The 22,481-nt window shown below is 50.9% G+C and overlaps 2 protein-coding genes across 6 annotated transcripts in view; both read left to right on the top strand.

The window, feature by feature from the left end:
* The window catches only part of Prelp (proline and arginine rich end leucine rich repeat protein), a 23,165-nt gene extending 21,763 nt beyond the window's left edge, over positions 1 to 1,402 (top strand). For all 5 annotated transcript variants that reach the window (XM_031382924.1, XM_031382943.1, XM_031382933.1 and 2 more), the window contains one exon: positions 1 to 1,402. This exon is cut by the window's left edge and continues 1,153 nt beyond it. The gene's annotated coding sequence lies outside the window, so the exon portion shown is untranslated.
* A 2,697-nt stretch (positions 1,403 to 4,099) lies between these two features.
* Optc (opticin) lies at positions 4,100 to 14,226 on the top strand. The gene is given in 8 exon segments (XM_031341469.1): positions 4,100 to 4,635; positions 4,637 to 4,680; positions 6,163 to 6,442; positions 7,587 to 7,719; positions 9,181 to 9,339; positions 10,126 to 10,328; positions 12,910 to 13,005; positions 13,457 to 14,226. Coding segments are annotated over 8 exon segments (1,137 nt in total). The 5' UTR covers positions 4,100 to 4,584; the 3' UTR covers positions 13,628 to 14,226.
* Positions 14,227 to 22,481: the final 8,255 nt, after the last annotated feature.

Below are 22,481 nucleotides of genomic sequence, written 5' to 3'. Positions count from 1 at the left end.
AAGCATCTTCCATACTGGGGATTAGCCTCTACCACGAAGGCTGACTCATCAGCGACATCTGGTGGCTGGTGGGGTGATATTACAATTCCCTGATTCTCTAGGGGGAAGAGAGGGCCATGGGGTCACTGGCTTTCTCCTACTGGGTCTCCTAGAGGCTGGGGGTTCATTCCCATCAGGAGGGATTGCGAATGGGAAGTCTTTGAGAGTCTAAGGGAAGCTAGTTTGACAGAGGCCTTGTCAGCTCTCTTTTGCTCTCAACTTCCACATCTGTAAACTGAGGCAGTAGGTCAGATGCTCCTCCAAGGTCCTCTCAGAGCTCCTGTTTCACGTCCACGCACCCTCTTCTAGAGCACACCTAATGCAGGACAAGTGGTATCGCCCACCCACCTTCCCTTTGCAGTAATTTATTCCCTGCAGAGTGTCCCTCCCCCACCCACCCTCCTTTCCCAGCCCAGGTGAGCAGCTTGGCAGGTTTCCAAGAACCTGGGTTTCCTGCTTTTCCCTTCCCTTCTCCTCCCCCTAGGGAAGGCTGCCTTTGCCATGCCACAGTTCCCTGGGTGGAGGAGGAGGAGGAGATGGAGGAGGAGGAGATGGAAATGAGTGTTCTAGAAGGGAGTGAAGCACAGGACCCATCCTCCTTAGGCTGCGGAAGGCTCTGGAGGCTTTTCATCTCCCCAAGGATAGTGTCACACAACTGTTTTAAGACATTGGATTAGGCTGGGTCTTCTAGTCCAGAAACCCCATTTATATTCTCAGTCACCTTTCTCGTCATTGAAAATAGCGCTCACTTCACACAGCCTCTTCTCCCTGCTGTCCAGCTTCCTCATCCGTCCTAGTTGCAGCTGGTTTCTCCAAGGCTCCTGCTTAAAGTCAATGTATTACTATGGCTGAAAGCAACCCGGTGCTACGGCCTGGACAAGCCCCTTCTGCACCTCTGACAACCTCCACCCCTTTCAGGAGGCCCACGGGGATCATAGCTCCTGTGGCTGCTAGGGATAGAGGTGGGCACTGATCCTGCAAACCGGAACTGGCATCCCTCCATCAGCATCCCATTATCCAACCTGGACCACGCCAGCTTCCTCCACTGCTCTCTGCAGCCATCAGCTAGAGGGACAAGAGTTTAACTGACTTTACAGGAAACACACATGCACAGTGCCGGTCACCTTGGGGTTTAGAAATCCCCTCCTCACACAAGTTTATTCAATCAGTGGCATTAGCATTTATACATGCAGGTGTGTGTGTGTGTGTGTGTGTGTGTGTGTGCGCGCGCGCTCGAGCTCTCACCCTGTACATCTTATCTATTCTCCAAAAGGCCATATAAACTCTGATACAGCTCCACATTTCAACAAGCTTCACTGCAGAGGAAATAAAGTCATATGGAAAACACCCAGCATGAACCTGACCATGTGAATGAGTCAAAGTCATTAACAGTACTTAGAGCCATCTTCCCTACTGCTCGCTGAGATGAGCAGAGAAAATATCTGTCTTAAAAGGTGTTCTTTTAGATCCGTGTGTGTGAGCATTTAACCTGCATGTATTATGTGCACCACGTGCGTGCTTGGTTCCCACAGAGGTTAGAAGTTGGCACTGGATCCCCCTAGATCTGGAGTTATGAATGGCCAAGAGCCTCTGTGTGGGTGCTAAGAACCAAATCCCAGGCCTCTAAATGAGTAACAAATGCTCTTAACCTCTGAGTCATGGCTTCAAGCCCCCCCCCCCAAATACCTTATTAAGAAACTCCTAGCTGCCAGGGGTGGTGGCTGCCATCCCAGCCCTCAGATGGCAGGGGCAGGCAGCCCTCTAGGAGTCTGAGACCAGCCAAGGCTATATAGTAAGAACTTGTCTCAAAAAAAACCTGGAAAAAAAATCTCCCAAGAGAAACATCCCAAAACCTCTTCTTAAACAATTTCCTCAAAACTCATAACCTTCATGTAAAAATAAAATAAAATAAGTATTCCTAAAGTCAGTCCAGAAATCTAATAGCTCTGCTTGAAATCAAAGCAGCCATGTTCTTTGAAACCACCAATATCAAACTGGAGGGTTTCTCAGTGTGCAGCACCAGGGCACTGCAGGAAGAGCCACAGTCATCTTTTCTAACTAATTGGAGAAATACTGTGTGCACAGGAAGTGCCCAGGGGAGACAGCCAAGGACCAAATCATCTGGAAAGATCTACAGGCCATGCACAAGTTCAAAAAAGGCAATGGTTACCAGGGCTCTCTTTTGAGGGGATTTGGTTACAGAAGGAGACTCTACCTCCCTACCCTAGGCTGTCTGGTGTAGGAAGAAAACTGACAGATGCCCTCGCCCAGCCCTACCTGCCTGGTAAGTGCGGGCTTCTGACCAAGGACCGACCAACGGTGTGCCAGGCAGGTCACAGTGAAGAATTCAAAGCTGGATGATGCATACTCCCTGCCATTGGGGAATTAATAACTTGATAAGAGGGTGGGGTGTGTCCACGAATTCTTTTCTCTTAGTTTTAATGATGTTAACTGTATGCAACTCAGAGGGGACGGTTTTTTTTCCTCTGCCTGGGAAGTCTCGCGTGAGCCGGCTCTGAGGAATCTAGTTTTGCCAGATAAGAGGAGGAGAAAGCGTATGACTTGGAGCGAGAGAGGGAACAAACCCGTAGCTAGCTAGGCTGGGGTCTAGCCCATATCGGAGTGGATGGGGGTTCCCAGTTTTCAGCGGCAAATATCAAAAGGCAGGCAGGTCTCTGAACTTTTCTGCCCTCCTCTCTCACAACAGGGCACCAGCAGGGTCAGCTGGACAGACTTCTGTGTCCACATGGCCTGTTGCCTCCAGCTCATCAGTACATCTCCTGTTCCTGCTAAAGGGCAGCGCTTGCCAGGCTCGCGGATCAGGGACTGCGCCCGCCCGCCTGCCGCTTCCTGCAGATGTCCACGTTCCCATCCACCAGTGCCCCCCGAAATCCATGGGAACGAAAGCAAGCTTGTGAAGGCGGGAATAATAGCTGGGAGAAAGTGTAGGATGAGAGCCTGCCTGCCACGCAGAGTTTGCCTCGGGGGGTGGGGGTGGGGAGTGCGTGGGAGCAGGCGCATGCGCGTTGCGGGGTTGGCTGAGTCGCCTGGGAGTGCGGGGGCGGAGGCTCTGGAGAGATGGGGCGACTGGGGCGGGGTGGGTGGAAGGGGAGCGGCGGGAGTGTGGGCGGGGGTGTGTCGCAGAGAGCGGGGAGAAGAGTGGGAGCAGGTGGCAGGGGGAAATGAATGAACAGTCTCATCTGTATTCCTTGCAGGGATAAATGGCGTAGAGGTGGGAGGGGGACACGGTCTCGGCTGTGTGTGGGGACCGGGGGTCTCTGGGAGAACAGAATGAAGGGGTAGGGCCAGCCAAATGTGCCATCTGCTTCGAGGGCATCCTCTTGGCTTGGGACTCTTATGTCCCTCCACCCAGCCGAGCTTCTGAAACTGTCAGTCCCCAGATGGGGGATCTCCTAGACAAAACAGCCTTGTTGTGGCAGGTGGCCTCTTCGGGTTGCCGGAATCCCCTTCCCACCCCAGCTGAGGAGTCCTCCTGGGGTCTAGCTCTTAGGTCTGCCCACTCACCTGGCATCGCAAGCTGGGGAAGGATTCTGCTAAGGCCATCTGTTCTGAGGGCAGAGTCACTGTGTTCTCAGGATTCCTGGGATGAGATTGTAAGAAGGTGAGCCTTGTGAACCCAGAAAACACTTAAAATGTAGTGCTAGTCTTGGCCCTGGGTGACCTTGGACCAATCGCTTCTCTTTTGCCCTCTATCTCCTCCTCTACAATAAGGAGTTTGAATGATGCTCTTGGGGGGACAGCTCCCAGTTGGGATTCAGGGTGTGGCCAGAGGAAAGGAGGATGGGGGTGGAGAGCATCAGAGAAGAACCTGAACATCAGAATCAGGATGGCACCCTCCAGCCCCTACCCTCGTCTGGGGATATCTGGGGCGTATCCCAAGGAAATTCAGGGCCAGTGGAAAGTCAGTGTGGGAAGAGAAGGGTTAGGTTCCAGGCCAGAGGCCATGCACAATGACAATGTCTTTGGTGTCTGTAGGCCAAAGCCCCACTGCTGTCCTTGTCCTTTCTTCCTATAGGAGTTAGAGAACTCCCTGTCTTGTCCATGGTGACCACTGCTTGTGGACTTGAAGTTGGTCTTCAGATCCTACCCCACTCCCTGTTTCCGCCCCCCTCTGTACCACCAAGATGCTCGGTGTTCTCTAGGGGTGGGGGGGCTGGGGGTGCTCTTTTTCTCTTTGGATTCAATCATTATTCTGTCATTATTTCTGAGGGGGTGGGAGTGGGGGCGGGGGACGGGGACAGCAAGCTTGCTCCATCCGTCCTGGAAAGCTCAGCCCAGTCTTCCGGAAAACTCCCAGTCTAACTGACCAGCCCTCAAAGACCAAAGAAGAAGGTGCGGAGGCCATGGTGTGTGTGTGTACACGCGCGCGCTCAAGCAAAGAATTCCTGCTCATTAAGTGAAGAAATGAGATTAGGAACCCCTGAGGAAAGAGGAAGGGAAACAGCAGGGCACTTCAAAGAATGGACAATCCAATTAGACACATGGATCCCTGGGCCAAGTGCTTGTCCTCTCCCTGGCCAATAGATGAGGGAGTGTCTAGCTGTCCCCTGGTCATCTCCTCCCAGAGCCTTTATCTCCCTGGAAGCTCTTGGGCCAGACGGAACCCCAAGCATCTAAAAGGTAAGGGCCAAGCTTGGAGGCCTCATGCGCATTGGCATGCAAGCAAAAGGATGGAGTCAGGCAGGGCCGGGGCCGGGAACTGGGCAGAGAGGATGGCAAGAGTAGAAGGCTCTGATCAGAAAAGCTGCAAGAGAGGTCAATAAACTGCCTTTGGGATAGTTTTGAAGAGCATAGATTTCAGTTTGGAGTGGGAGTGGGGAACAAAGAGATACAGCCACTTAGTACTGATGGGGACTTAGCATTCAGCCCGGCTGAAATTAGGAAGAAAGCTGTGCAGGTGGCTTTGGGAGGGCTGTGTAATCAGCTGCACACTGGCTATGATGCCGCACACACTTCTGTATTCCACACTCCCGTATTCCACACTTCCGCACACACAGCCCTCCACCTGTCTGCACAGATGTGAGTGAACTGCAGGCGTCTGTGCTCATATTCATGCGCACCATGTCCTTCAAGTAACCCATGTGCAAACACATAGGTATACAGATAGCTGCCGAGATTTCTGATGGGAAAACGCTCCATAACCGCCACCCTCTGCTTTCTACAATTTGTTGTTTCTAAAATGCTGCAATTCTAAGTCTATGTTATGAACTAACATCCTTCTTTTACATTGTATGTTAAGTTATAAGACTTTGTCTCCAAATTGGCTGGGTGCTCCTGCAAAGGGCTGGGTCTTATTCCTTTCTGCACCTCCTGAGGCATGTCCATGGACTACAACTTACTAGACAGCCCATGGGTGTTTAAGTGACTGAAGGAATGAGTGGCCTTAGAGTAGGGCTAGGGAGAGAGCTAACACGGTTGAAGCTGTGTGCTAGATACCCGGCACTTCATACACCAGGCATGATAGTACACACCTGTGATCCCAGCCGTTGGGAGGTAGAGGCAGGAGGATCAAAAGTTCAAAGTCCTTCTCCACTACATAGGTTCAAGGCCAATCTAGGTTACGTGAGACCCTATGTCACAAAAACAAAAGCGAAAAGGAAACAAAGATCTCTTTAATGGAGTTTCTCTATAGCTAGTTTGTTGTTGCTGCTGCTATTGTTTTCAGTTTGTTTGTTTGTTCGGGGTTTTTTTGGTTTTGTTTTTGTTTTATTAGAGGTGGGGTTCCCCCCCTCCCGATTATGTGGTTGTTTCTTAGAGAATATTGGTATAAATGCACCAGTGTGTCCACTGTGTGGGTGAGTGGACAGGGGACTCTGGTACGCATGTCTGTGGTGAGATGAGTAAGGCAGCCCATGGAAGCTGTCCGCAGGAGCCTGAGTGATTGATCACCACGCCGTGAGCTGCAGTGGGAGCGATGGCTAAAGATACCTCCAGATACAGACCCGACCAACCGACTTTAAGGAACGTGAGATGAAGATGTTGAGTGAGCTTGTGTGTTGGAGGGCAAGAGTAAGCAAGCATGCCGATTGGACGCTGGCTAACTTTGTGAGCCATTCCCACAACGCAAGCTCAAATAACGGCCCTTCTACTGCCTACCCACAGGATGTACATCAAAGGGGTTCAGCCATTCCCACTCCTACCCCTGCCTCAGAACCTCATGAAGTTCCTGGCTTTCCTGAGTCTGTTGACCCTGGTGCTGCAGGAGGCAGGGACAGCTTCTTTCCTAGGAGGGAGAGAAACAGAAGAGAGGAGCCCAGAGGAAGGTGACACTTACGCGTCCATGCATGTGGGGAACTATACCCTGAGCATAGAGGACTACAGCGAAGTCATTGACCTGAGCAGCTATGAGGAGCTTGCAGACTATGGGGACCAGATACCTGAGGTGAGAGAACAGAGATGATTTGGAATCCCTGGAAGGAACCAGATTAGGGGCTAGATCCCTTTCCACCTGCCCTATAATAGAAATCTCTCAAGCACCCAACACTTTGCTATATGATGTAAATTCATGAGTGAGTGAGTACCAGTGTGCATGCATATGTATGTGTGTGTGTGTGTGTGTGTGTGTGTGTGTATTACACATGCACATGTTCAGGAAAGCCAGAGGACAGACAACCTTAGGTGTTTCTCTGGAGCTGTCCATCTCATTTTGTTTAAGGCAGTGTCTCTCACTGGCCTGAAGCCTGTCAAGTAAGCTAGGCTGGCCGGCCAGCAAGCCTCCCCATCTCCAAGATTGTGAGCCCTAATCAAAGATCATGGCAAAGCAAACTATAGAGAGTTCTGGGGCTCAGGCTCATTCTCTCCTCTTGCAAAGCAACTGTTTTACAACCGTGCTACCTTCCCAGGCGTAAGGTACAAATTCTTATCCCTCCCAAGGAACTTGTCACTTACAGACCACTACGAGAGAGGACACTTAACCACCAATGTCTTACTCTATGTGGCACATTTGGTAGGACCACTCCCAGAAGGAGTCCTTGTGGGGTCCTCCCCATGAGCTATATCATGGGGTGAGGGTCAGCAGTGTCTCCATGTCCTCCTTAAAAAATGGGAAGTGCTAGCTTGTCAATTCATAGTCTGTCTTCCAGTCTGAAGTCCTCCCCAGGTCTCCTGTCCATTGCAGAGATTGACCATGTGCAGCATGGTCTAGAAGCCCAGAAGCCTCTGCCCTTTCGGGATGTGACCAGGGTCTGGGTAGAGAAAGGGGATAGTGCCAACCTAAACACGAAGAAGAAGGAAGGAATGAACACCGCCCTGGATGAGCAGAGATCTGGACTTCAGTTCTGTGTTGGGACCTTCTGAGCCCCTGACCCTCACCCTTCCGTCTCTTGACCTCAGTGTCCTCATCTGTGTATGGAGGCGCTCGATGCTGTGCTCTCTAAAGTCCCTTCCTTGCTTCTTCTTTTTATCTCCCTCCCTCCACTTATTCCCCGGCACGAGTTTGAACTTGGTCACTGAGGTTTACAGGGTCCACACTTAAGCCCTTCTCAGGCATAGACTGGTCTGTGGTGTGCTTTGTGCTGTATCTCCAGGTCAAAGCAAGCAGTCCGACTCTTCCAACAAGAACTAGTCCCACTAGCACCGTGGCTCCAAGGACATTGTCACCAAACCTCACAGTGGCTGGACCTACCACCACTGGCCTGCTGAACTCCCAGAGCAGTCCTGGTAAGTGCATGCAATCAGAAGGTCACAGTATTCATAGGCCTAGCAACCTCAAGCTAGCACCAGGGAGTTCTAAAATGGGGTGTGGTGAGGGCTAAGGCCAGTGGGTCTTGGGTCTGGGTTGGCCTCTGAGGGCAGGAAAAGAAGGGGAGGTTGTCATGGTGAAGCCAAGCACCGCCACCATAAAGGGGAGTGGCCGGCTGTCCCTGATACTTTTGTATAAATATTATGCACAAATTGAGTGGGATGCAAAGCAAGCAAGAACTCCTACACCCTAGCGAAGCCACCCTACCTTAATTAACAGCATCACTTGGGGAACAGTTTGAGTGGTAATTAGATTAGAGATGATTAAAAGCCTGAAGAGGAGAATAAATAACTGTGGCTGTCACTTGGCATCAGAGCAAATGAAGCAGAGACACTGGCTTCAGTCTCAAGTTCACCTTTGTTAGCAGCCCTCAACCCCAACCCCAGCAGCTTCCTGGGGACTGGGGTGCTGCATCCCTGACTCTGACCAAAGCCTGGGACACAGGAGGAATGGAACTTATTCTGGACTCACTGGTGCTCGGTGTCCCGTTCTCCTCTAGGATATTCGCCCGCATGGACGTGGGGTACTGAGATGGGGATGCCTATGGGAAGTCCATTCTCATGGCTACAGTCTCAGACATGAAGAGACCATAAAGGGTCTCAGCCGGACCTGCCTTTCTTAGTTAGCCTTGGGAGAAGAAGGGCACAGAGCCTCTGTCCCCTGCCCTCACTGGTCCCTTCTGCTGCTCCATTTCTGAGTTGTGAACTTTCTTCCGGTGCCTTTTGGCTACAAAGCCTCCCTCTCAGGAATCTCTGAGATCTTGTGATAGCAAGGGACACTAACATCAGTCAGCTGTCTGAATTTGTTGACTGTTGGGTGCAGAGAGAGCACCAGGAACATAGAAGAGGCAAGGGCTGTTACTGATGACATCCCAAGAGGAAACAGATGCTAAGCAGGCATGGTCCGTTCTACCTTAGCTCTGCTATGCTTCCTGAATCTACATACAACATAGCCAATTCCTCTTCCTAAGACAGAAGAAGCAATCATTGACTACTCCATATAATTCTGGCTTTTTCCAATTCCACTGTACCTTTTGACACTAGAGAAGGGTCCTCTGGAAAAGAGACAGACAGAGGTCCTAGAAAGAGCCACATAAACTCAGAACTTACAAAGGATCAGGGTTTGATGAAAGCACCAATGAGCCTTGCATTGAGTGATAGTTAAGTGGGTCCTCTTTTAAGCCAGGGCTAAGTGACAGACTGAGAGCAACTATGAGTATTGTGCTGTGTGATTCTGGGGGGGGGGGGTGAGGGACCATCAGTCTAAAGGCCACAGATGCCCATGGCTTAGACATCCACTGCAGCAAAGACCACTGGCCCCAGAGGCTTGAAGAGAGTCTGACCAGAGATGTCCCTCTGTTCTGTCTTCTGCTTGGCCAGGCCTGCCTACCTGTTTGATCTGTGTGTGCCTTGGCTCCTCTGTGTACTGTGATGATGCGGACCTGGAGGACATTCCTCCTCTTCCCCAGATGACCACCTACCTGTATGCTCGCTTCAACCACATCAGCCACATCCAGGCTGGAGACTTCAAAGGGCTGAGTGAGTTATGCTTCGAGACAAGGTGACGGGGGCGAGGCAGAGAGGACTGACAGGGTACAGACACGAGCTCGCAGCTGTCAAAGGGACAGAAGCCCCAATCCTTCCAGTTCCTTTCCTTTAAGATTTTTAAAAATGGCAGAAGTAGCCAGTTCTTCTCATGAAGGAGCTGGGGCACAGGAAAAGGAAGGCCTGCTCAAGGCAACATTTCCCAAATGTTCCAGTGTTGTTGGTCTCTGGGACAGACTCCCCTAAGCCTCTTCTCTATATGGCCCTGAAGCCTTTAAAGAGCTTTTTTGCTCTTTCTTTGTTTTGCTACTTCCTACCATATTCTCTGTTTGAGGTGGGAGGCAGGAGTTTGCCTCCAGCATCTAACTCGAATGAATTGCTGATAGTCTTTTGAGTCCTCTGTGTCCTCCATGTAAAGTCAGTTGTGCAGGGGTGGGGGTTGGGGGCGGAGAGGTAAATACAGCATTTCCTGAACTTGTTGATTATTTATATGTCCTTGCAGGTGGGGATGGGAGTTAAGGGGTGGGGACAACTCTTTTAAGGTGGGTTAACTACCATAGAACCAAAACTCTTGAGAAAGCTCTAGAGGAGTGCCACGGTTTTTAAAGGAGATCTGATTTGGGCTTGTTTCTTGTGGTTCCGGACTTGGTGCAGGAGGTGAGCTAGTTAGAACTCCCTTGCAAAGAATGGGCCAAGTTACAGAGACAAGTACAACCCACACGGGGACAGGAGGGATGTATGCTCCAGGTTCGCCCTGTGTTCTCTCCCAACATCCACCAGCAAAACTGAGAAGGCTCGACCTCTCTGGCAACTCCATCTCCTCCATCCACAACGATGCCCTCCGTCTACTACCTGCCCTTCAAGATCTGATCCTTCCAGAGAACCAGCTGGCAGCCCTGCCTGTGCTGCCCAGTGGCATCGAGTTCCTGGACGTCCGCCTGAATCGGCTGCAGAGCTCAGGGATACAGCCTGAGGCCTTCGTGGTGAGTCGGGACATCGGTCCACCGTCAGTGCACCCTACCCACGTACCCTGACCTCACAGCTGTTCGTGTTCAACTCTTGTCTAGAGCTAAAAATCAATTCCACTTTTCTTCTTTTTCCATGTATGGCTTATTAAACATTCTCTAGAAAAGGGAGTTTTACATCCTGCCATCTTGGTAGCATCTGCATCCTCTGCAAATAGGAAACCCAGAATCCTGTTCATGGGGGCAGAACACTAGAAGCCAGTGCAGGCCACCCCCCTCGGTCTGTGAGGACAATGCTCTAGCTTTGGCCTTTATCTACGCATCTGCTCCTCTTTGTACCAGCTCCCCAGACCAGCTCATCCACTCTGTCCTTGAAAATTCCTTTTTGTCTGTGGAGCTCACTCTGACTCCAACTTCTTCTACAAACCATCTTAATGGCTTTGAAATCTGCCACTAAATGGCCAATGTCTCTCTATGGTCAGATTCACAAGACACACAATTTGATGAGTGTCTTAGTTAGGGTTTCTATTGCTGTGAAGAGACACTATGACTACAGCAATTCTTACAAAGGAAAATATTTGATTGGGGCTCGATGACAGGTCAGATGTCTAGTCCATTATTGTCATAGCAGGAAGCAGGGTGGCATGCAGGCAGACATGGTCCTGGAGAAGGAGCTAAGAGTCCTACATCCAGATTGGCAGGCGACAAGAAGAGAGAGTGAGCCATTAGGCCTAGCTTGAGTTTCTGAAACCTCAAAGCCCACAGTGACACACTTCCTCCAGCAAGGCCACACCTTCTAATAGCATCGTTCCCTATGGGCCTATGCAGGCCATTTTTATTCAAACCACCACAATGGGTTACTGGCCAGATTCGAGTCACTTGACACAAATATGATCCTGTAGAGCTACCCAAGGAACAGAGCTGGCCAGAACCCAGGATATCCTCCACTGAAGACAATGGGAGAATAGACAAGACTGATTCGTCCCAACGTGCTGGCTTCAGCACCAGGGAAGGGCCTTCAAAGACCAGGTGCTCGTGTGCAGCCTCTCTGTCTCTTTCAAGTACAGCCAAACCATAAGACAACATTTCTATCACTACTGGACTGCATGCATGGTGGCGGCCCCCTAAGAGAGAGTCATCTGTGACTTTGTAGCCCCTAAGACAGAGTCATCTAGCCCTCTTGGTTTGTGTAAGTAATTTCACGATGACACATTTCTCAGAATTCATCCCTGTCCTTGAATTAAGCAATGCTCAACTGTGCAGGCTCATCTTTACAAGCAAATTCATATTTAGAAACATCAAATAGATAAATAGTAAAAAAAATTACCATATAGTGTGTGTGTGTGTGAACAAGAGTCTTACTTTGTAGTCCAGGATGCCCTCAAACTCATTTTTCTCCTACCTCAGCTCCCTGAGTACAGAAATGACAGTGCATTACCACCACGCTCACCAAGAGCTGTGTGCTCCTGAGCCACTGCTCTTCTTCACAAACGTCATTCTCCCTCCCCGTCGTCTGTGGGCCTACAGAGGGCACAGAGTACAGTATCCGTGCCCCTGGTGGGTGGGATGCAAAACCTGGACACATTAGCTTTCTCAGCTGTGCAGGAAGTCCTGGGATTATCCGTACAGGGAGGTCTCTGGCTGTTCCAGCCCTCAAAACATCGGCCGTTTCCATATTAGGAGGTTGCTTCTCTGCCTTCACTCAGCCCTATTTTCTTGGCCCAGAAAAGGCAGGGGCTTTGCAGCCCAAGGACCTGAACGTGTGAGTGAGTCACTTCTGATCTTGTTTCCTCGGCTACAAAACGAGGGTGATGAGGCCCACTTGACCCAGCCGCTGCAGGACTGAACACAGCGTTTGCACAGATTACAAGATGACTAACTGCAGGTAGTGGGTGCTCTGGGAAGAGGTAGCTTGCTCCTCGCTGTTCTCTGAGCTCCCGAAGGCTTCTCTTCCCTATGGTCCTCTCGGATCTCTGATCCTGACAGTGCTGTTCGGCTGTGCCTGTGCGCCTCGGGTTCTGTTTTCCCGCACTGGTGCCCTCTGAGCATGCTTTCCATAGTCACTCTGAATGGAGCATCTGGGAGACTTTTCACCAGTGACAGAGAAGTTGAGGCTGAGCTCAGATGTCCCATGGTCCTTCTTACCTGCTCCTGGCTTAGTCGGCTCCTCCCAGCCTGTTCTAATAGCTCCTTTATGTTCCCTGGCTGCCAGCTCTCAATGCAAACAGCTTTCCTAGTTTTCCTTTGGCATCCACATCCAAATGAAGTTAGGATCTGCAAGCTCCTTAAAGAGCCAGCATCTTTAGCTGGGCCTGGTGGTGTAAGACTCAGGAAGATGAAGTAGGAGGACCACAAGACTGAGGCCAGCCTGGGATATATAGAGAATTCCAGGTCAACCTGAGGAACAAAGTAAGATTCTAGGGAAGGGAGAGAGACAGACACAGAGATACAGAGACACTGACAGACACAGAGAGAGACAAACAGGCAGAGACAACTGCACCCAACGAATGGGACCACCTGATGCTGGCCTGCTGGGGCACTTCTTCATGCCAAGAGCCTGACATGACCCACTGGTCTCCCATTCTTTGTGTCCCCATAGGCGCTGGAGAAGCTGCAGTTTCTCTACCTGGCGGACAACCTGCTGGATTCCATTCCTGGGCCTTTGCCCCTCAGCTTGCGCTCCCTGCACCTGCAGGTGAGGAGCCTTGATCAGACCAAGGGCAAAAATAGTGTGAAGGGTGGACGGCAGATAACAGGGAATTCAGGGCGTAGCCATGGAAATGATGTTCTCCACTCCTTTTTAAAACATCACCTTCCCTTACACATTGGTATTTCACCTGCTTTCATGCCCTCACTTTGCCTACCTCCTGTCTCTTCTCCTTCTGTTGGGGCCTCTCCTCTCTCTCCTCCTTCTACTCTTACCTTTTCTAATGTCGGCACTCCCTCTTCACTCTCCACAAGTGCCTTCTTCTTACCCTGTGTGGCCTCAGCTCTACCTATGTTAGCTTCTCCAGCTGCACAGGAGGTTATGAGCCTTCTCCAGCTGCACAGGAGGCTGTGAGCCTTCTCCAGCTGCACAGGAGGCTGTGAGCCTTCTCCAGCTGCGCAGGAGGCTGTGAGCCTTCAGTGTGTGCTGTTCCTTGCAGAACAACATGATTGAGACCATGGAAAGCGACACCTTCTGTGACACCAGGGAACGCAGACATGAGCGCCGGCAGCTAGAAGACATCCGCCTGGACGGGAACCCCATCAATCTGAGCCTTTTCCCAGAGGCCTATTTTTGCCTGCCACGGCTCCCTGTGGGCCGCTTCACCTAGCTGCCACCGGTCCACTCTTCCCAGATAGATAGTGCTCGGAGGATCACTGAGGGAGCACTCTCTCCCTGCACCTAGGAAGTGATCCATAGGCCATGTTCCAGGCAGCCTGTGAGCCACAGTTGCAAAATTGCACAACACGCACACACGCACACGCACGCACACACACACACACACACACACACACACACACACACACACACGCGGTGGGGGGAGGGCGGAGAGCAAGCCTTCAGTCACTGAATTTGCATTTCTCCCTCCTCTTTCCCTATACCTTATGGTCCCTGACTCAGAGCAGCCACATCCACAGCAGAGAGATTTCCACACTCACCACACCCATCTTCCCACACCGAATTCCAGGAGAACCATGAAAGAGAGGGGAGGAAGAGGAGGCGCCGAAGGGACAGAAGCTAGGATGGAGGGGAGGAGGGAGGGAGAGCAGAATCATCAGTGCTGAAGTGCTGAAGCCTGTTTTTTCTGACTAGTAGGCTGACAGGACTGCTAATTACGTTTTTCCAGAATTTTGCAGTTCAGTTGTTAAACACAGCCATTATGAAAAATTAAATTATATAACCTTGCAGCTCAATATATTATACTGAAAACAACTGGAACGAACTCTCAAAACTTGCCACTTCCCCCTAAGTTTCCCCTATCCTGAAGTTATTTATGGGCACGGCAGCTTCCTGGTAGACATCCCATACTATGGTGTGCTACAGGACCGTTTCCCCAGATCATTTGGCGGTCTCATGTTGGTGTTTGAAGCTAGCTGTGTTGGGAGATTTACAGCATGGAAATGTATGAATGCTGTAAACTAGGGTGTGTGAGAAGGGGGGGTGGGAAGAGAGAGAGACAGAGACAGAAACAGAGAGACAGAAAGAGAGACAGAGACACACAGAGAGAATGGGTGTTTCTGTATGAGAGAGAGTTTCTCTTTCGTGTGTGTGTGTGTGTGTGTGTGTGTGTGTGTGTGTGTGTGTGTGATGTAGAGCTAGCTCTTAAAAAGCTTGCCAGCACACCATTAAGGACAAAGAACTATGGTTAAACTAGTCAACTAGTCCTCTCTGACCCTGTGCTACTTGTAGCAGGTGAGTACAGTCCCATATGGTATGGTCCTTCATTTCTTGCTTTTCCTAGCAGTGGAAAAATGGTCTCCTGTTCCATTGGGAGGGACCCACTCAAGAGGAGGGAACTGGCTTAACTTCTCACCTGCGAGCCCTCTGGCTAGCACTCACCTCTTCCTGACTCCTGCCTCAAGTGGTTTCTAGCCACTGAGCTCCTGCATGTGCAACCAGCAGAGGGCAGCCTTGTGCAAATATAAATAGAGCAACTACCTCCAGTTTTGGGTCCTGGGCAGGGCCTGAGGTGCTGAGAGAGTGGAAGAAGCAGCAGCTGTTATCTAGTTACCTTCTTCCTTGAATGGAGCAGGGAGAGAGATAACCAACCTTCCTGGTGCCCCGCCCCCTTTTTAAAATTATTTTTAAAGGATAGAGCCTTGCTATGTATCCCAGCCCGGTCCTGAATTTATCATCCTCCCCCCTCAGCCTCCACACTGCTGGGGTTACTAGTGTGTACCGCCATGCGCTGTTATCACAGGTTTTATAACTGGGGGTGTGATCCACGGCACTGAGCCCCAGCCGTGGCCTCCTCGGTGTTGGGTGAGGCATGGAAAGGGCCTGAGACAGACATGGCCTTGGCTCACTCAGCCGGGGATCTTATCCCCGCTCCTGTTTGCCGTGCGTGTGCGCCTGAGACAGTGTTCCTGCTGATAAGATGGTGGGGTGTGTGCAACAGCAACGTCTCTTCCCTGGTGGAGCTTAAGATCTAGTAGAGAAAGTAAATCACTCAGTCAATTGCACTATTCAACTGAGATGTGCTACAGAGGGAATTATGGAACGCGACAGGAGCTGGCAAGAGGACGCTGTGTCTCAGACTCTGGGAGGCCTCTCTGCAAGGCTAGCATGTAAGCTGAAACCAAAGGTGGAGTGGGAACCAACCAAGCCATGAATTGTCAAGGCAACCATCCCAGGTAGTCTCGAGCCTGAAGGGAGAGGTGCTTAGAATGGCTCACAAAGGAGGGAAGCCATTTATCTGCCTCTCCTCACCTCTGGGTAGCACCTCACCAAGCACTTTGGATGCTTATACAGTCTTGTGAGCAGGCATGTCAGGGAAGATTGTTCCCATTCCTCAGATGGAGAAATTGAGTCCTGAAGAAGGTAAATCACTTGCCCATCTCCTCCCAAGTTTACTGAATTCTGGACCAAGACTGGCTCTGGGATGAGAAGGGGAAATACTGAGAGGTGCCCTCAGACCCTGGCGAGGCGTCTGTCTTCTCTCCTAGAGGCCTAGGTCCCAGCACACCTCACCCCGGAGAGGTCTGAAGGCCAAGAGCTCTCCTTAGAGACACTAAAGCTCTCACTGGCTCCCAAGGAGTTTGCTACAGCAGATCTCCCCACTCTCCTCTCTCTGATGTGTGTGTGTGTGTGTGTGTGTGTGTGTGTGTGTGTGTGAGCACATGCATGTGTGTTTGCCTCTTGTATGCATTTGTGTTCATGTGTGTGCACATGGGTGAGGTAGCTACAAATACATGTGCTTTTGTGGGTACTCACGAAGGTCAGGTGATATCCGCTGTCTTTTCTTAGTTGCTCTCCACCTTATTTTTTGAGCTAGGATCGTCCACTGAACTTGGAACTCACCAGTTTGGTTAGACTGGCTGGCTAGAACATCCCAGGGGTCCTCCTGCCCCCATCACCCAATCCCAGCACCAAGAATGCAGGTGCATGCCCCACTGCCAAACCTGGCTTTTAAAGGACAATTGGTGTACATGAGTATTTTGACTACATGTATGTCCGTGCATCATGTGTGAGCCTGGCGCCCATGGAGTCCACAGCAGAGTGTTGGAAACCCTTCCCTGAGACTGGAGTTACAGTTGTGAGCTGCTATGTGGGTTCCGCGAATCACATCCAAGTCCTCTTGAAGAACAGCCAGTGCTCTTAACCACTGAGCCATGTCTCCAGCCTGAGCTACTCTTTTTCCCCTGCTGAGGATTTGAACTCAGGTCTTTAGCACTTTACTGAGTCCTCTCCCAGCCTCTCACCCCTGTTCTTCCTTGGCATACCCCCTGACCTCTCTATCTCTTCCAATTCTGCACCAGTCCACAGCCCAGATCTCCCTTCCTTTACTGGATTTTGAAAAGACTTAGGTGTCCAACAGCTGAAGTTTGAAGACTCCTAGCTGTAAGAAACTATGCATTGAAGGGACCCACTAATAAATTATATTTGTACACATAATAGAGCATATATATGTATATACATATACACATATGTGTATATATGTATGTATATATATAAATGTTTTCAAGCACTATGTATGGCTTCTGTGGCTGAAGCCACAGCACACCTAGGAACCTAAACACTTGTGATGAATGTGTACTGACAGAACATCCGCTAGCCACTGCTGTTCTGTCAGAGGAGAGGGTTGGCAATTCCTGGGCTCTGGAGTTTGCTACTTGGTGCCATGAACACCTCAAGCACTTCACATACTTAATCCCAAAGGTAGTCCTGGGTAAGAGGGAAGCGCATCTCCTTGCTGCATCTGTGCGGACGGGCTTCCGAAAGAAAGTAACCTGCACTCAAACTGAAAAAAAAAAAAAAAAAAAAAAAAAAAAAAAGATCCAATCAGATCTCAAACCCAGGTCCGTCTAGCCAGGATCCCAAGCTCAGCTCTTACTCCACACTCTTGGATAGTCTTTATGGTCAAGGGCAGGTCAAGCCGGCAAACTGTGTCCCCGAGGCCATCCTGTGCACAGGATAGGATTTCCCGAGGCCACACCTCTGCAGCTGTCTCCTTACTAAATCCCCTAGTTTTGGCTAGGGAAGCCCAGAAAACAAAAAGAATGTCCTTGTTGGCTCCCCGAAGACATTTTAAGTAGAACATCTGTCCCTCTGCTGCAGAGGTGGGAGGGATCAACTTGCTCCCAGCAGCTGCTATGCCTCTGTCTTATGTGAAATAGCCAAGCTGGGGTTGTCAGGACCAGAAGGAGCCTGGCAGGGCAAGCAGAGAGCATCCCTCAAGGTAGAGTGACATCACTCCCCCACCCCCACAGCCCTGTCCGGTCAAATGGCAGTGCTGTGAGAATGGTCAGGAGGAGCAGTGCCAGCCAACCATGGCGGAATAAAAGGAAGGGTCCTCATCTCCCACAGGCATGGCAACCAGCCGGGTGCCTCAGAACCCACACCAGAGAGCAATCTATCAGCCGCCTCCAAGAGGCACAGTGCCTGCCTAACTTCCTGCATAAGCCTCCATCTCACTGAACTCCGTCTGACTCTGGCAAAGGCACTTGTGAAGGAAATGCAACACCTACCCCCTTGGCCCATGGCCTTCAGGAGGGTCTAACCTCAGGAAATCCACCTTTGCCAGCTCTGAGAATACGGAGAAAGGAGGCAGAGGGGAAGAGGCAGGGCCTCTACTTTCTCGGCAAAGGTGAGCGTGTAGTGACCTCTTCCTCCTCAACCACCCTGTCCTCAACTCCACAGTCTTTGGTTTCCCCAAAGCTCACCCAGCAGGGCCCAGGGCCAGAGGAAGGAGACAGGATGGGAGAGATGGCAGGGGCTAGAGCCCAACTGGAGCTGGAAGCTGGGAGGTTTCCTCCCTGACCTCACCCTCCGGCTTCCCCTTCCTCTGGCCTTCTCCCCCTGGGAATCACTCACACTGTAAATGTGAACTTTACAGAGTTCCTTTACTTGTGGAGTCTAACTCCATGGTCTGACTCTGAGAGGGATGAATGGCTATTCTGACTCTGCGAGGCCATGCGCTGAAGATGACAAACAACATAGGGTTTATGATGACAAGAGGGGAAGCCAGGCTTAATGGCCCATGCCTGTCATCCCAGCCCCCAGGAGAAAGATTTAGAGTTCAAAGCCAGCATGCCTTTAATTCTGGCACTGTGCAGGATTTGGGATTTGGGGAGGCAGGTGGATCTCTGTGAGTTTAATGCCAACCTCATCTAACAGCAAATTCCAGGCCAGCCAAAGCTACATAATGAGACTCTGTTACAGAGAGGGAGGGGCAGACAGAGACACAAAGACAGGAAGAAAAACAGAGAAAGAACTCAAAGGTCCTCTTTGGCTACAGAGTGAGTTTGAGGCCAGCCTGGGCTACAGGAAACGCTGCCTCAAAAAACAACACAAGAAAACAAAACAAAAAAACAGATGGGCTGTGGGGAAGCTACCATTTCTCTGAAGTTCCTACACCTGGAGCTGTGTGGCTCAATGCCCCCAACTCCCATCCCCCCCCCAAAGCACTTCGTTATTAATTATCTGTTAGGGATCAAACCCAGGACAACAGTTCCACCAAGTAAAACACAACCCCAATCCCTCAGTGTGCTTTAAAGAGCAAATGTGCTGAGGAATGCATCCCTCAGACTGGAAAAGGGGGTGCCCAGTGAGGATCCACATCTTCAGGGAACACCATGAGGAATCTCATCTCAGGAGAACCCTGTGGCTCAAGGACACCCTGTCCCCAAACCGCCCACTGCCACACGCCTGTGTCTGTGTCCTTCTCCTAGCCAGGAGGCAGGCAGACAGATGCAAGTGGCCTGGCTCTACTCTGCCCCCTCCCATCTGCATCCTCTCAGCTGCTCCTTCTTCCTGCCCCCTCCTCTCCAGCACACCAGCTCTCTCAAGGTCATCTCCAGCCTGGCTAGCAGACTCATGTCTCCGACAGTTCACAGGTCCCCCTTGATGAGATGCAGCTTGAAGAATTTCTCTATGAGAGGAGGATGCCTGTGTGGTCCCCACATTTCCTTCTTCCCTCCATTAAAGAAGCTGAGGACCAGCCAGGCTACCATAATAATGCCCACACTCAGACCTCGTCCTCCGCCTGCCTCATCCTCGTCCAGTCTGGCCAGCCCTTCCAGCCTCCATCTGGCTTTGCAGCAGGTCTTTACCCATCTCTAGCCTTGTGCTGAAGAGGAAACAACCCACACCCCACTCCTGCTTCTGAGAACCCTGGAAGTGATTAAACGGCATACCTCATATGTTAAAACATGTTAAAACATGGGCTAATCCCCTGGAAGAGGGATCCTGCAGCCTAGCCCAGACTTGGAGCCTGGAATGTACAGAAGCAGCTATGTCCCTCTTGGAGAGCAGAAGAAATTTTATGTCCTGGGGACAGGCAACGAGGAAAATTAGCCTCTGTTTTTAGGAGAGTTCGGGGACAGGGGAGCAGTGAGGAATGGGAGGGTAGAGAAGGGAAATGAAGACAGAGATGAGTGAAGCCCTTGGCTATGAATAATCCTGAAAAAGACCCACCTCTGTACTGTGGGTGTTCTGTAAAAATAGGAAAGTGTTAAGTGGCTGTCCAGATGTTTCAAGCCAAAGCACCCTGATGAGAAAAATTCTGGACTCAAGTCTTCCGGGATCAGCTGTGTACTTGGGGTGAAATTGCATTACCAATTTCAATGCTAAGTGTTTGAAAAGGTGAGTCTAAAAACAGAGTCCTTCTCAATGTCACCAGACCAGGACATCATCCTGCAGAGATAAGAGAGAAAGAAACAGGCAGAATTCAGTTTTCTACAAGCCCCAACAGGCTTGCAGCCTTTGCCCCTGTCTAGACCAGCCTATTGCAGGCTGGGGTCTCCACTGAGTGTTAGCCCAGGCTGCCGGGAGAGCTGCCTGGCCTGGGCTTGTGAGTCACTGTGGGAGCCTGAGCTTTCCTTTCACATTTATCTCCAGGGGAGTTCAGTGTGGTGGGCATCACCTCGACTTATAGAACTCAATTCCTTTCCCAAGGTTACAGCACAAGTACGGGGCAGCATGTCCAGCAAAGCTCTCCAGGCCTCCTGGACTGGAAGTGGGTCTCCCTCGTACTTCCTACAGGAACTTGTTCAGAGCACACCTGATAAACACTGCCAGGCGGACTCCGTAGCACAGCACAGAAGGACAGAGACATTGGAACAAAAATATGACTGCTAATGATCCCTTCTCCCCCATCCTCCAAAGGTCTTCAACTGGATTCCTCCTCCAAGCCTCTCCCATCTCAATGTTACTACCTCCACACTCCTTCCCTCCCCATCTATTGTCCATGATCCCAGCATCCTGGCTCCTCAGCTCCCATTCACCAGCTGCCAGCTCCTTCCACTCCCCTAACCCTGGCCACACTAGTTTCTTCCTGTAAATAGAGGCAGAAGGCACCCCAGTGAGGCTGTTCCAAGGCAGGCTTGTCTCCCTCTGGAGTCTTGCTCGCTATCATGAGCTCCAGAAGTGCTGGCCTGGCCTGGCCCACTCTGCCTCTCTGCTGCCTGCCTCCCATCCTCCTCGTTGCTAAAGCTTGGAAGCAAGAGGGCACAGCTTCTTCGGACTGGCTTCCTCTTTGAGAACCCTCTCTGATCAGAAAGTGGCATGCAGGTGTGTGTGTGTGTGTGTGAGGGGCAGAGTTGTAGAGAGATAGCCCAGGCACTAAGAGCCCTTCCTGTTCTTTCAGAAGATGCAAATTCAGTTCATAGCATCCTTATCAGGTAGCTCTTACCTGAGTCCAGGATAGTCGCATCCTTCCAGGCTGGACTATCAAAAAAAGAAAAAAAATGTAAGAAGAGAAGAGTTGATTTTTGCCACATTTAAGCATCTTCCCATCACCCTGAGGTCTGAAGAGTCCATACAAAGGAAAGACTGTGAAGACTCGACAATGCCAAGGCGGACACCTGCCTGCTGCCCCAAGGGTTGCGTGAGTGCACACGGCCTCTCCCCAAGCAGAGTGGGCAGCCTCAGCCCCTGGCAGAGATAACAGGCAGGCTTCAAGTGGATCTGGAGTCTCAGTTTTCTGAGCTGCGAAGAAGGCCCCCGAGAGGGCAAGGGCCTCACCAAGGAGACGTTCACAAATCCAGACCCCACCTCATCCTGAAGTGTCTCTAGTTTCCTTCCTTGATTCCCTGAAGAGCTCTTCATTTAAGTTCCAAGCCCCAGGGACTTCATCACAACAAAGACAGGCCTGGCCTCTTCTCTGGAGGGGAGAAAATAAACACTACCAGATAAAGGGTGCAATTCACAAAGGGAATTATTTCAGCTACACAGGGATGTGGGGGAAGGATAATCTGTGACTCCATGAGCCCACGGGTGTTTCCAGTTCTTACATCTTAAATGCCACCAGGGACTGTGAGCGTGAATGGAGGGTAGGCGCTAGTGCCATTAGAGGAGGCAGTCAAGGGAGATCTCTTCCAGCGGTGACAACGGAGCGAGCGTAGAGAAAGCAGCAAGTCTGCAGGGTGGTGGGAATGGCTCTCCAGCCAGAGGGATCAGTGGGTGCGAAGGCCTGAGCAGAAGAAAGCATGGCAAATTTATTTGCGGAAAGGCGAGGTCATCTATGTGGGCCACCATAGCTGGCTGGAGCTGGGGCCTGAGAAGCAGCAGAGCTTGGAATATGAAGAGCTTAGAGAGTGGGGTGGTCTGGCGGGTGCTCCTCTGAAGCTCAAATGCCCTCTGCTTCTTCCGTTCCCTTTAGTCATGCTAGAAACATAAGCACGGGGGGGTGGGGGGGCTATTCATAAACCAGAGGGTGACAGTGACCAGAGCAAGCAACCTTTTAAGAAAGGAAGAATACGTTGTTTCGCTCCCAGGCCTGGGTATGCTGATGGGTAGAAATGGGGATCTGACAAAGAGAAGATCCCTCTGAGAGTAGCTGAGGAGCAAAGCCAGCAGCTTCCACAGGGTGAGGAGGGGTTAGTAGAGAATATTTTAAGGATGCTTGGTGGGTTTGATGCTATGTAACTCCCCCTTGATCTCTGCTTTGAGAAGGCACCATCAGAGTGTTCCTCAATTCCAGGCTTTTAGCCTTTGGAAATGTGCAACGGGGAGGTTTGCTCTCT

The sequence above is a fragment of the Mastomys coucha genome, unplaced genomic scaffold (genome assembly GCF_008632895.1).
Source record: "Mastomys coucha isolate ucsf_1 unplaced genomic scaffold, UCSF_Mcou_1 pScaffold1, whole genome shotgun sequence".
In the NCBI taxonomy this organism is placed as follows: Eukaryota; Metazoa; Chordata; class Mammalia; order Rodentia; family Muridae; genus Mastomys; species Mastomys coucha.
Note: the sequence above shows the minus strand (reverse complement) of the source record. Positions and strands in the feature narration are given on the sequence as shown.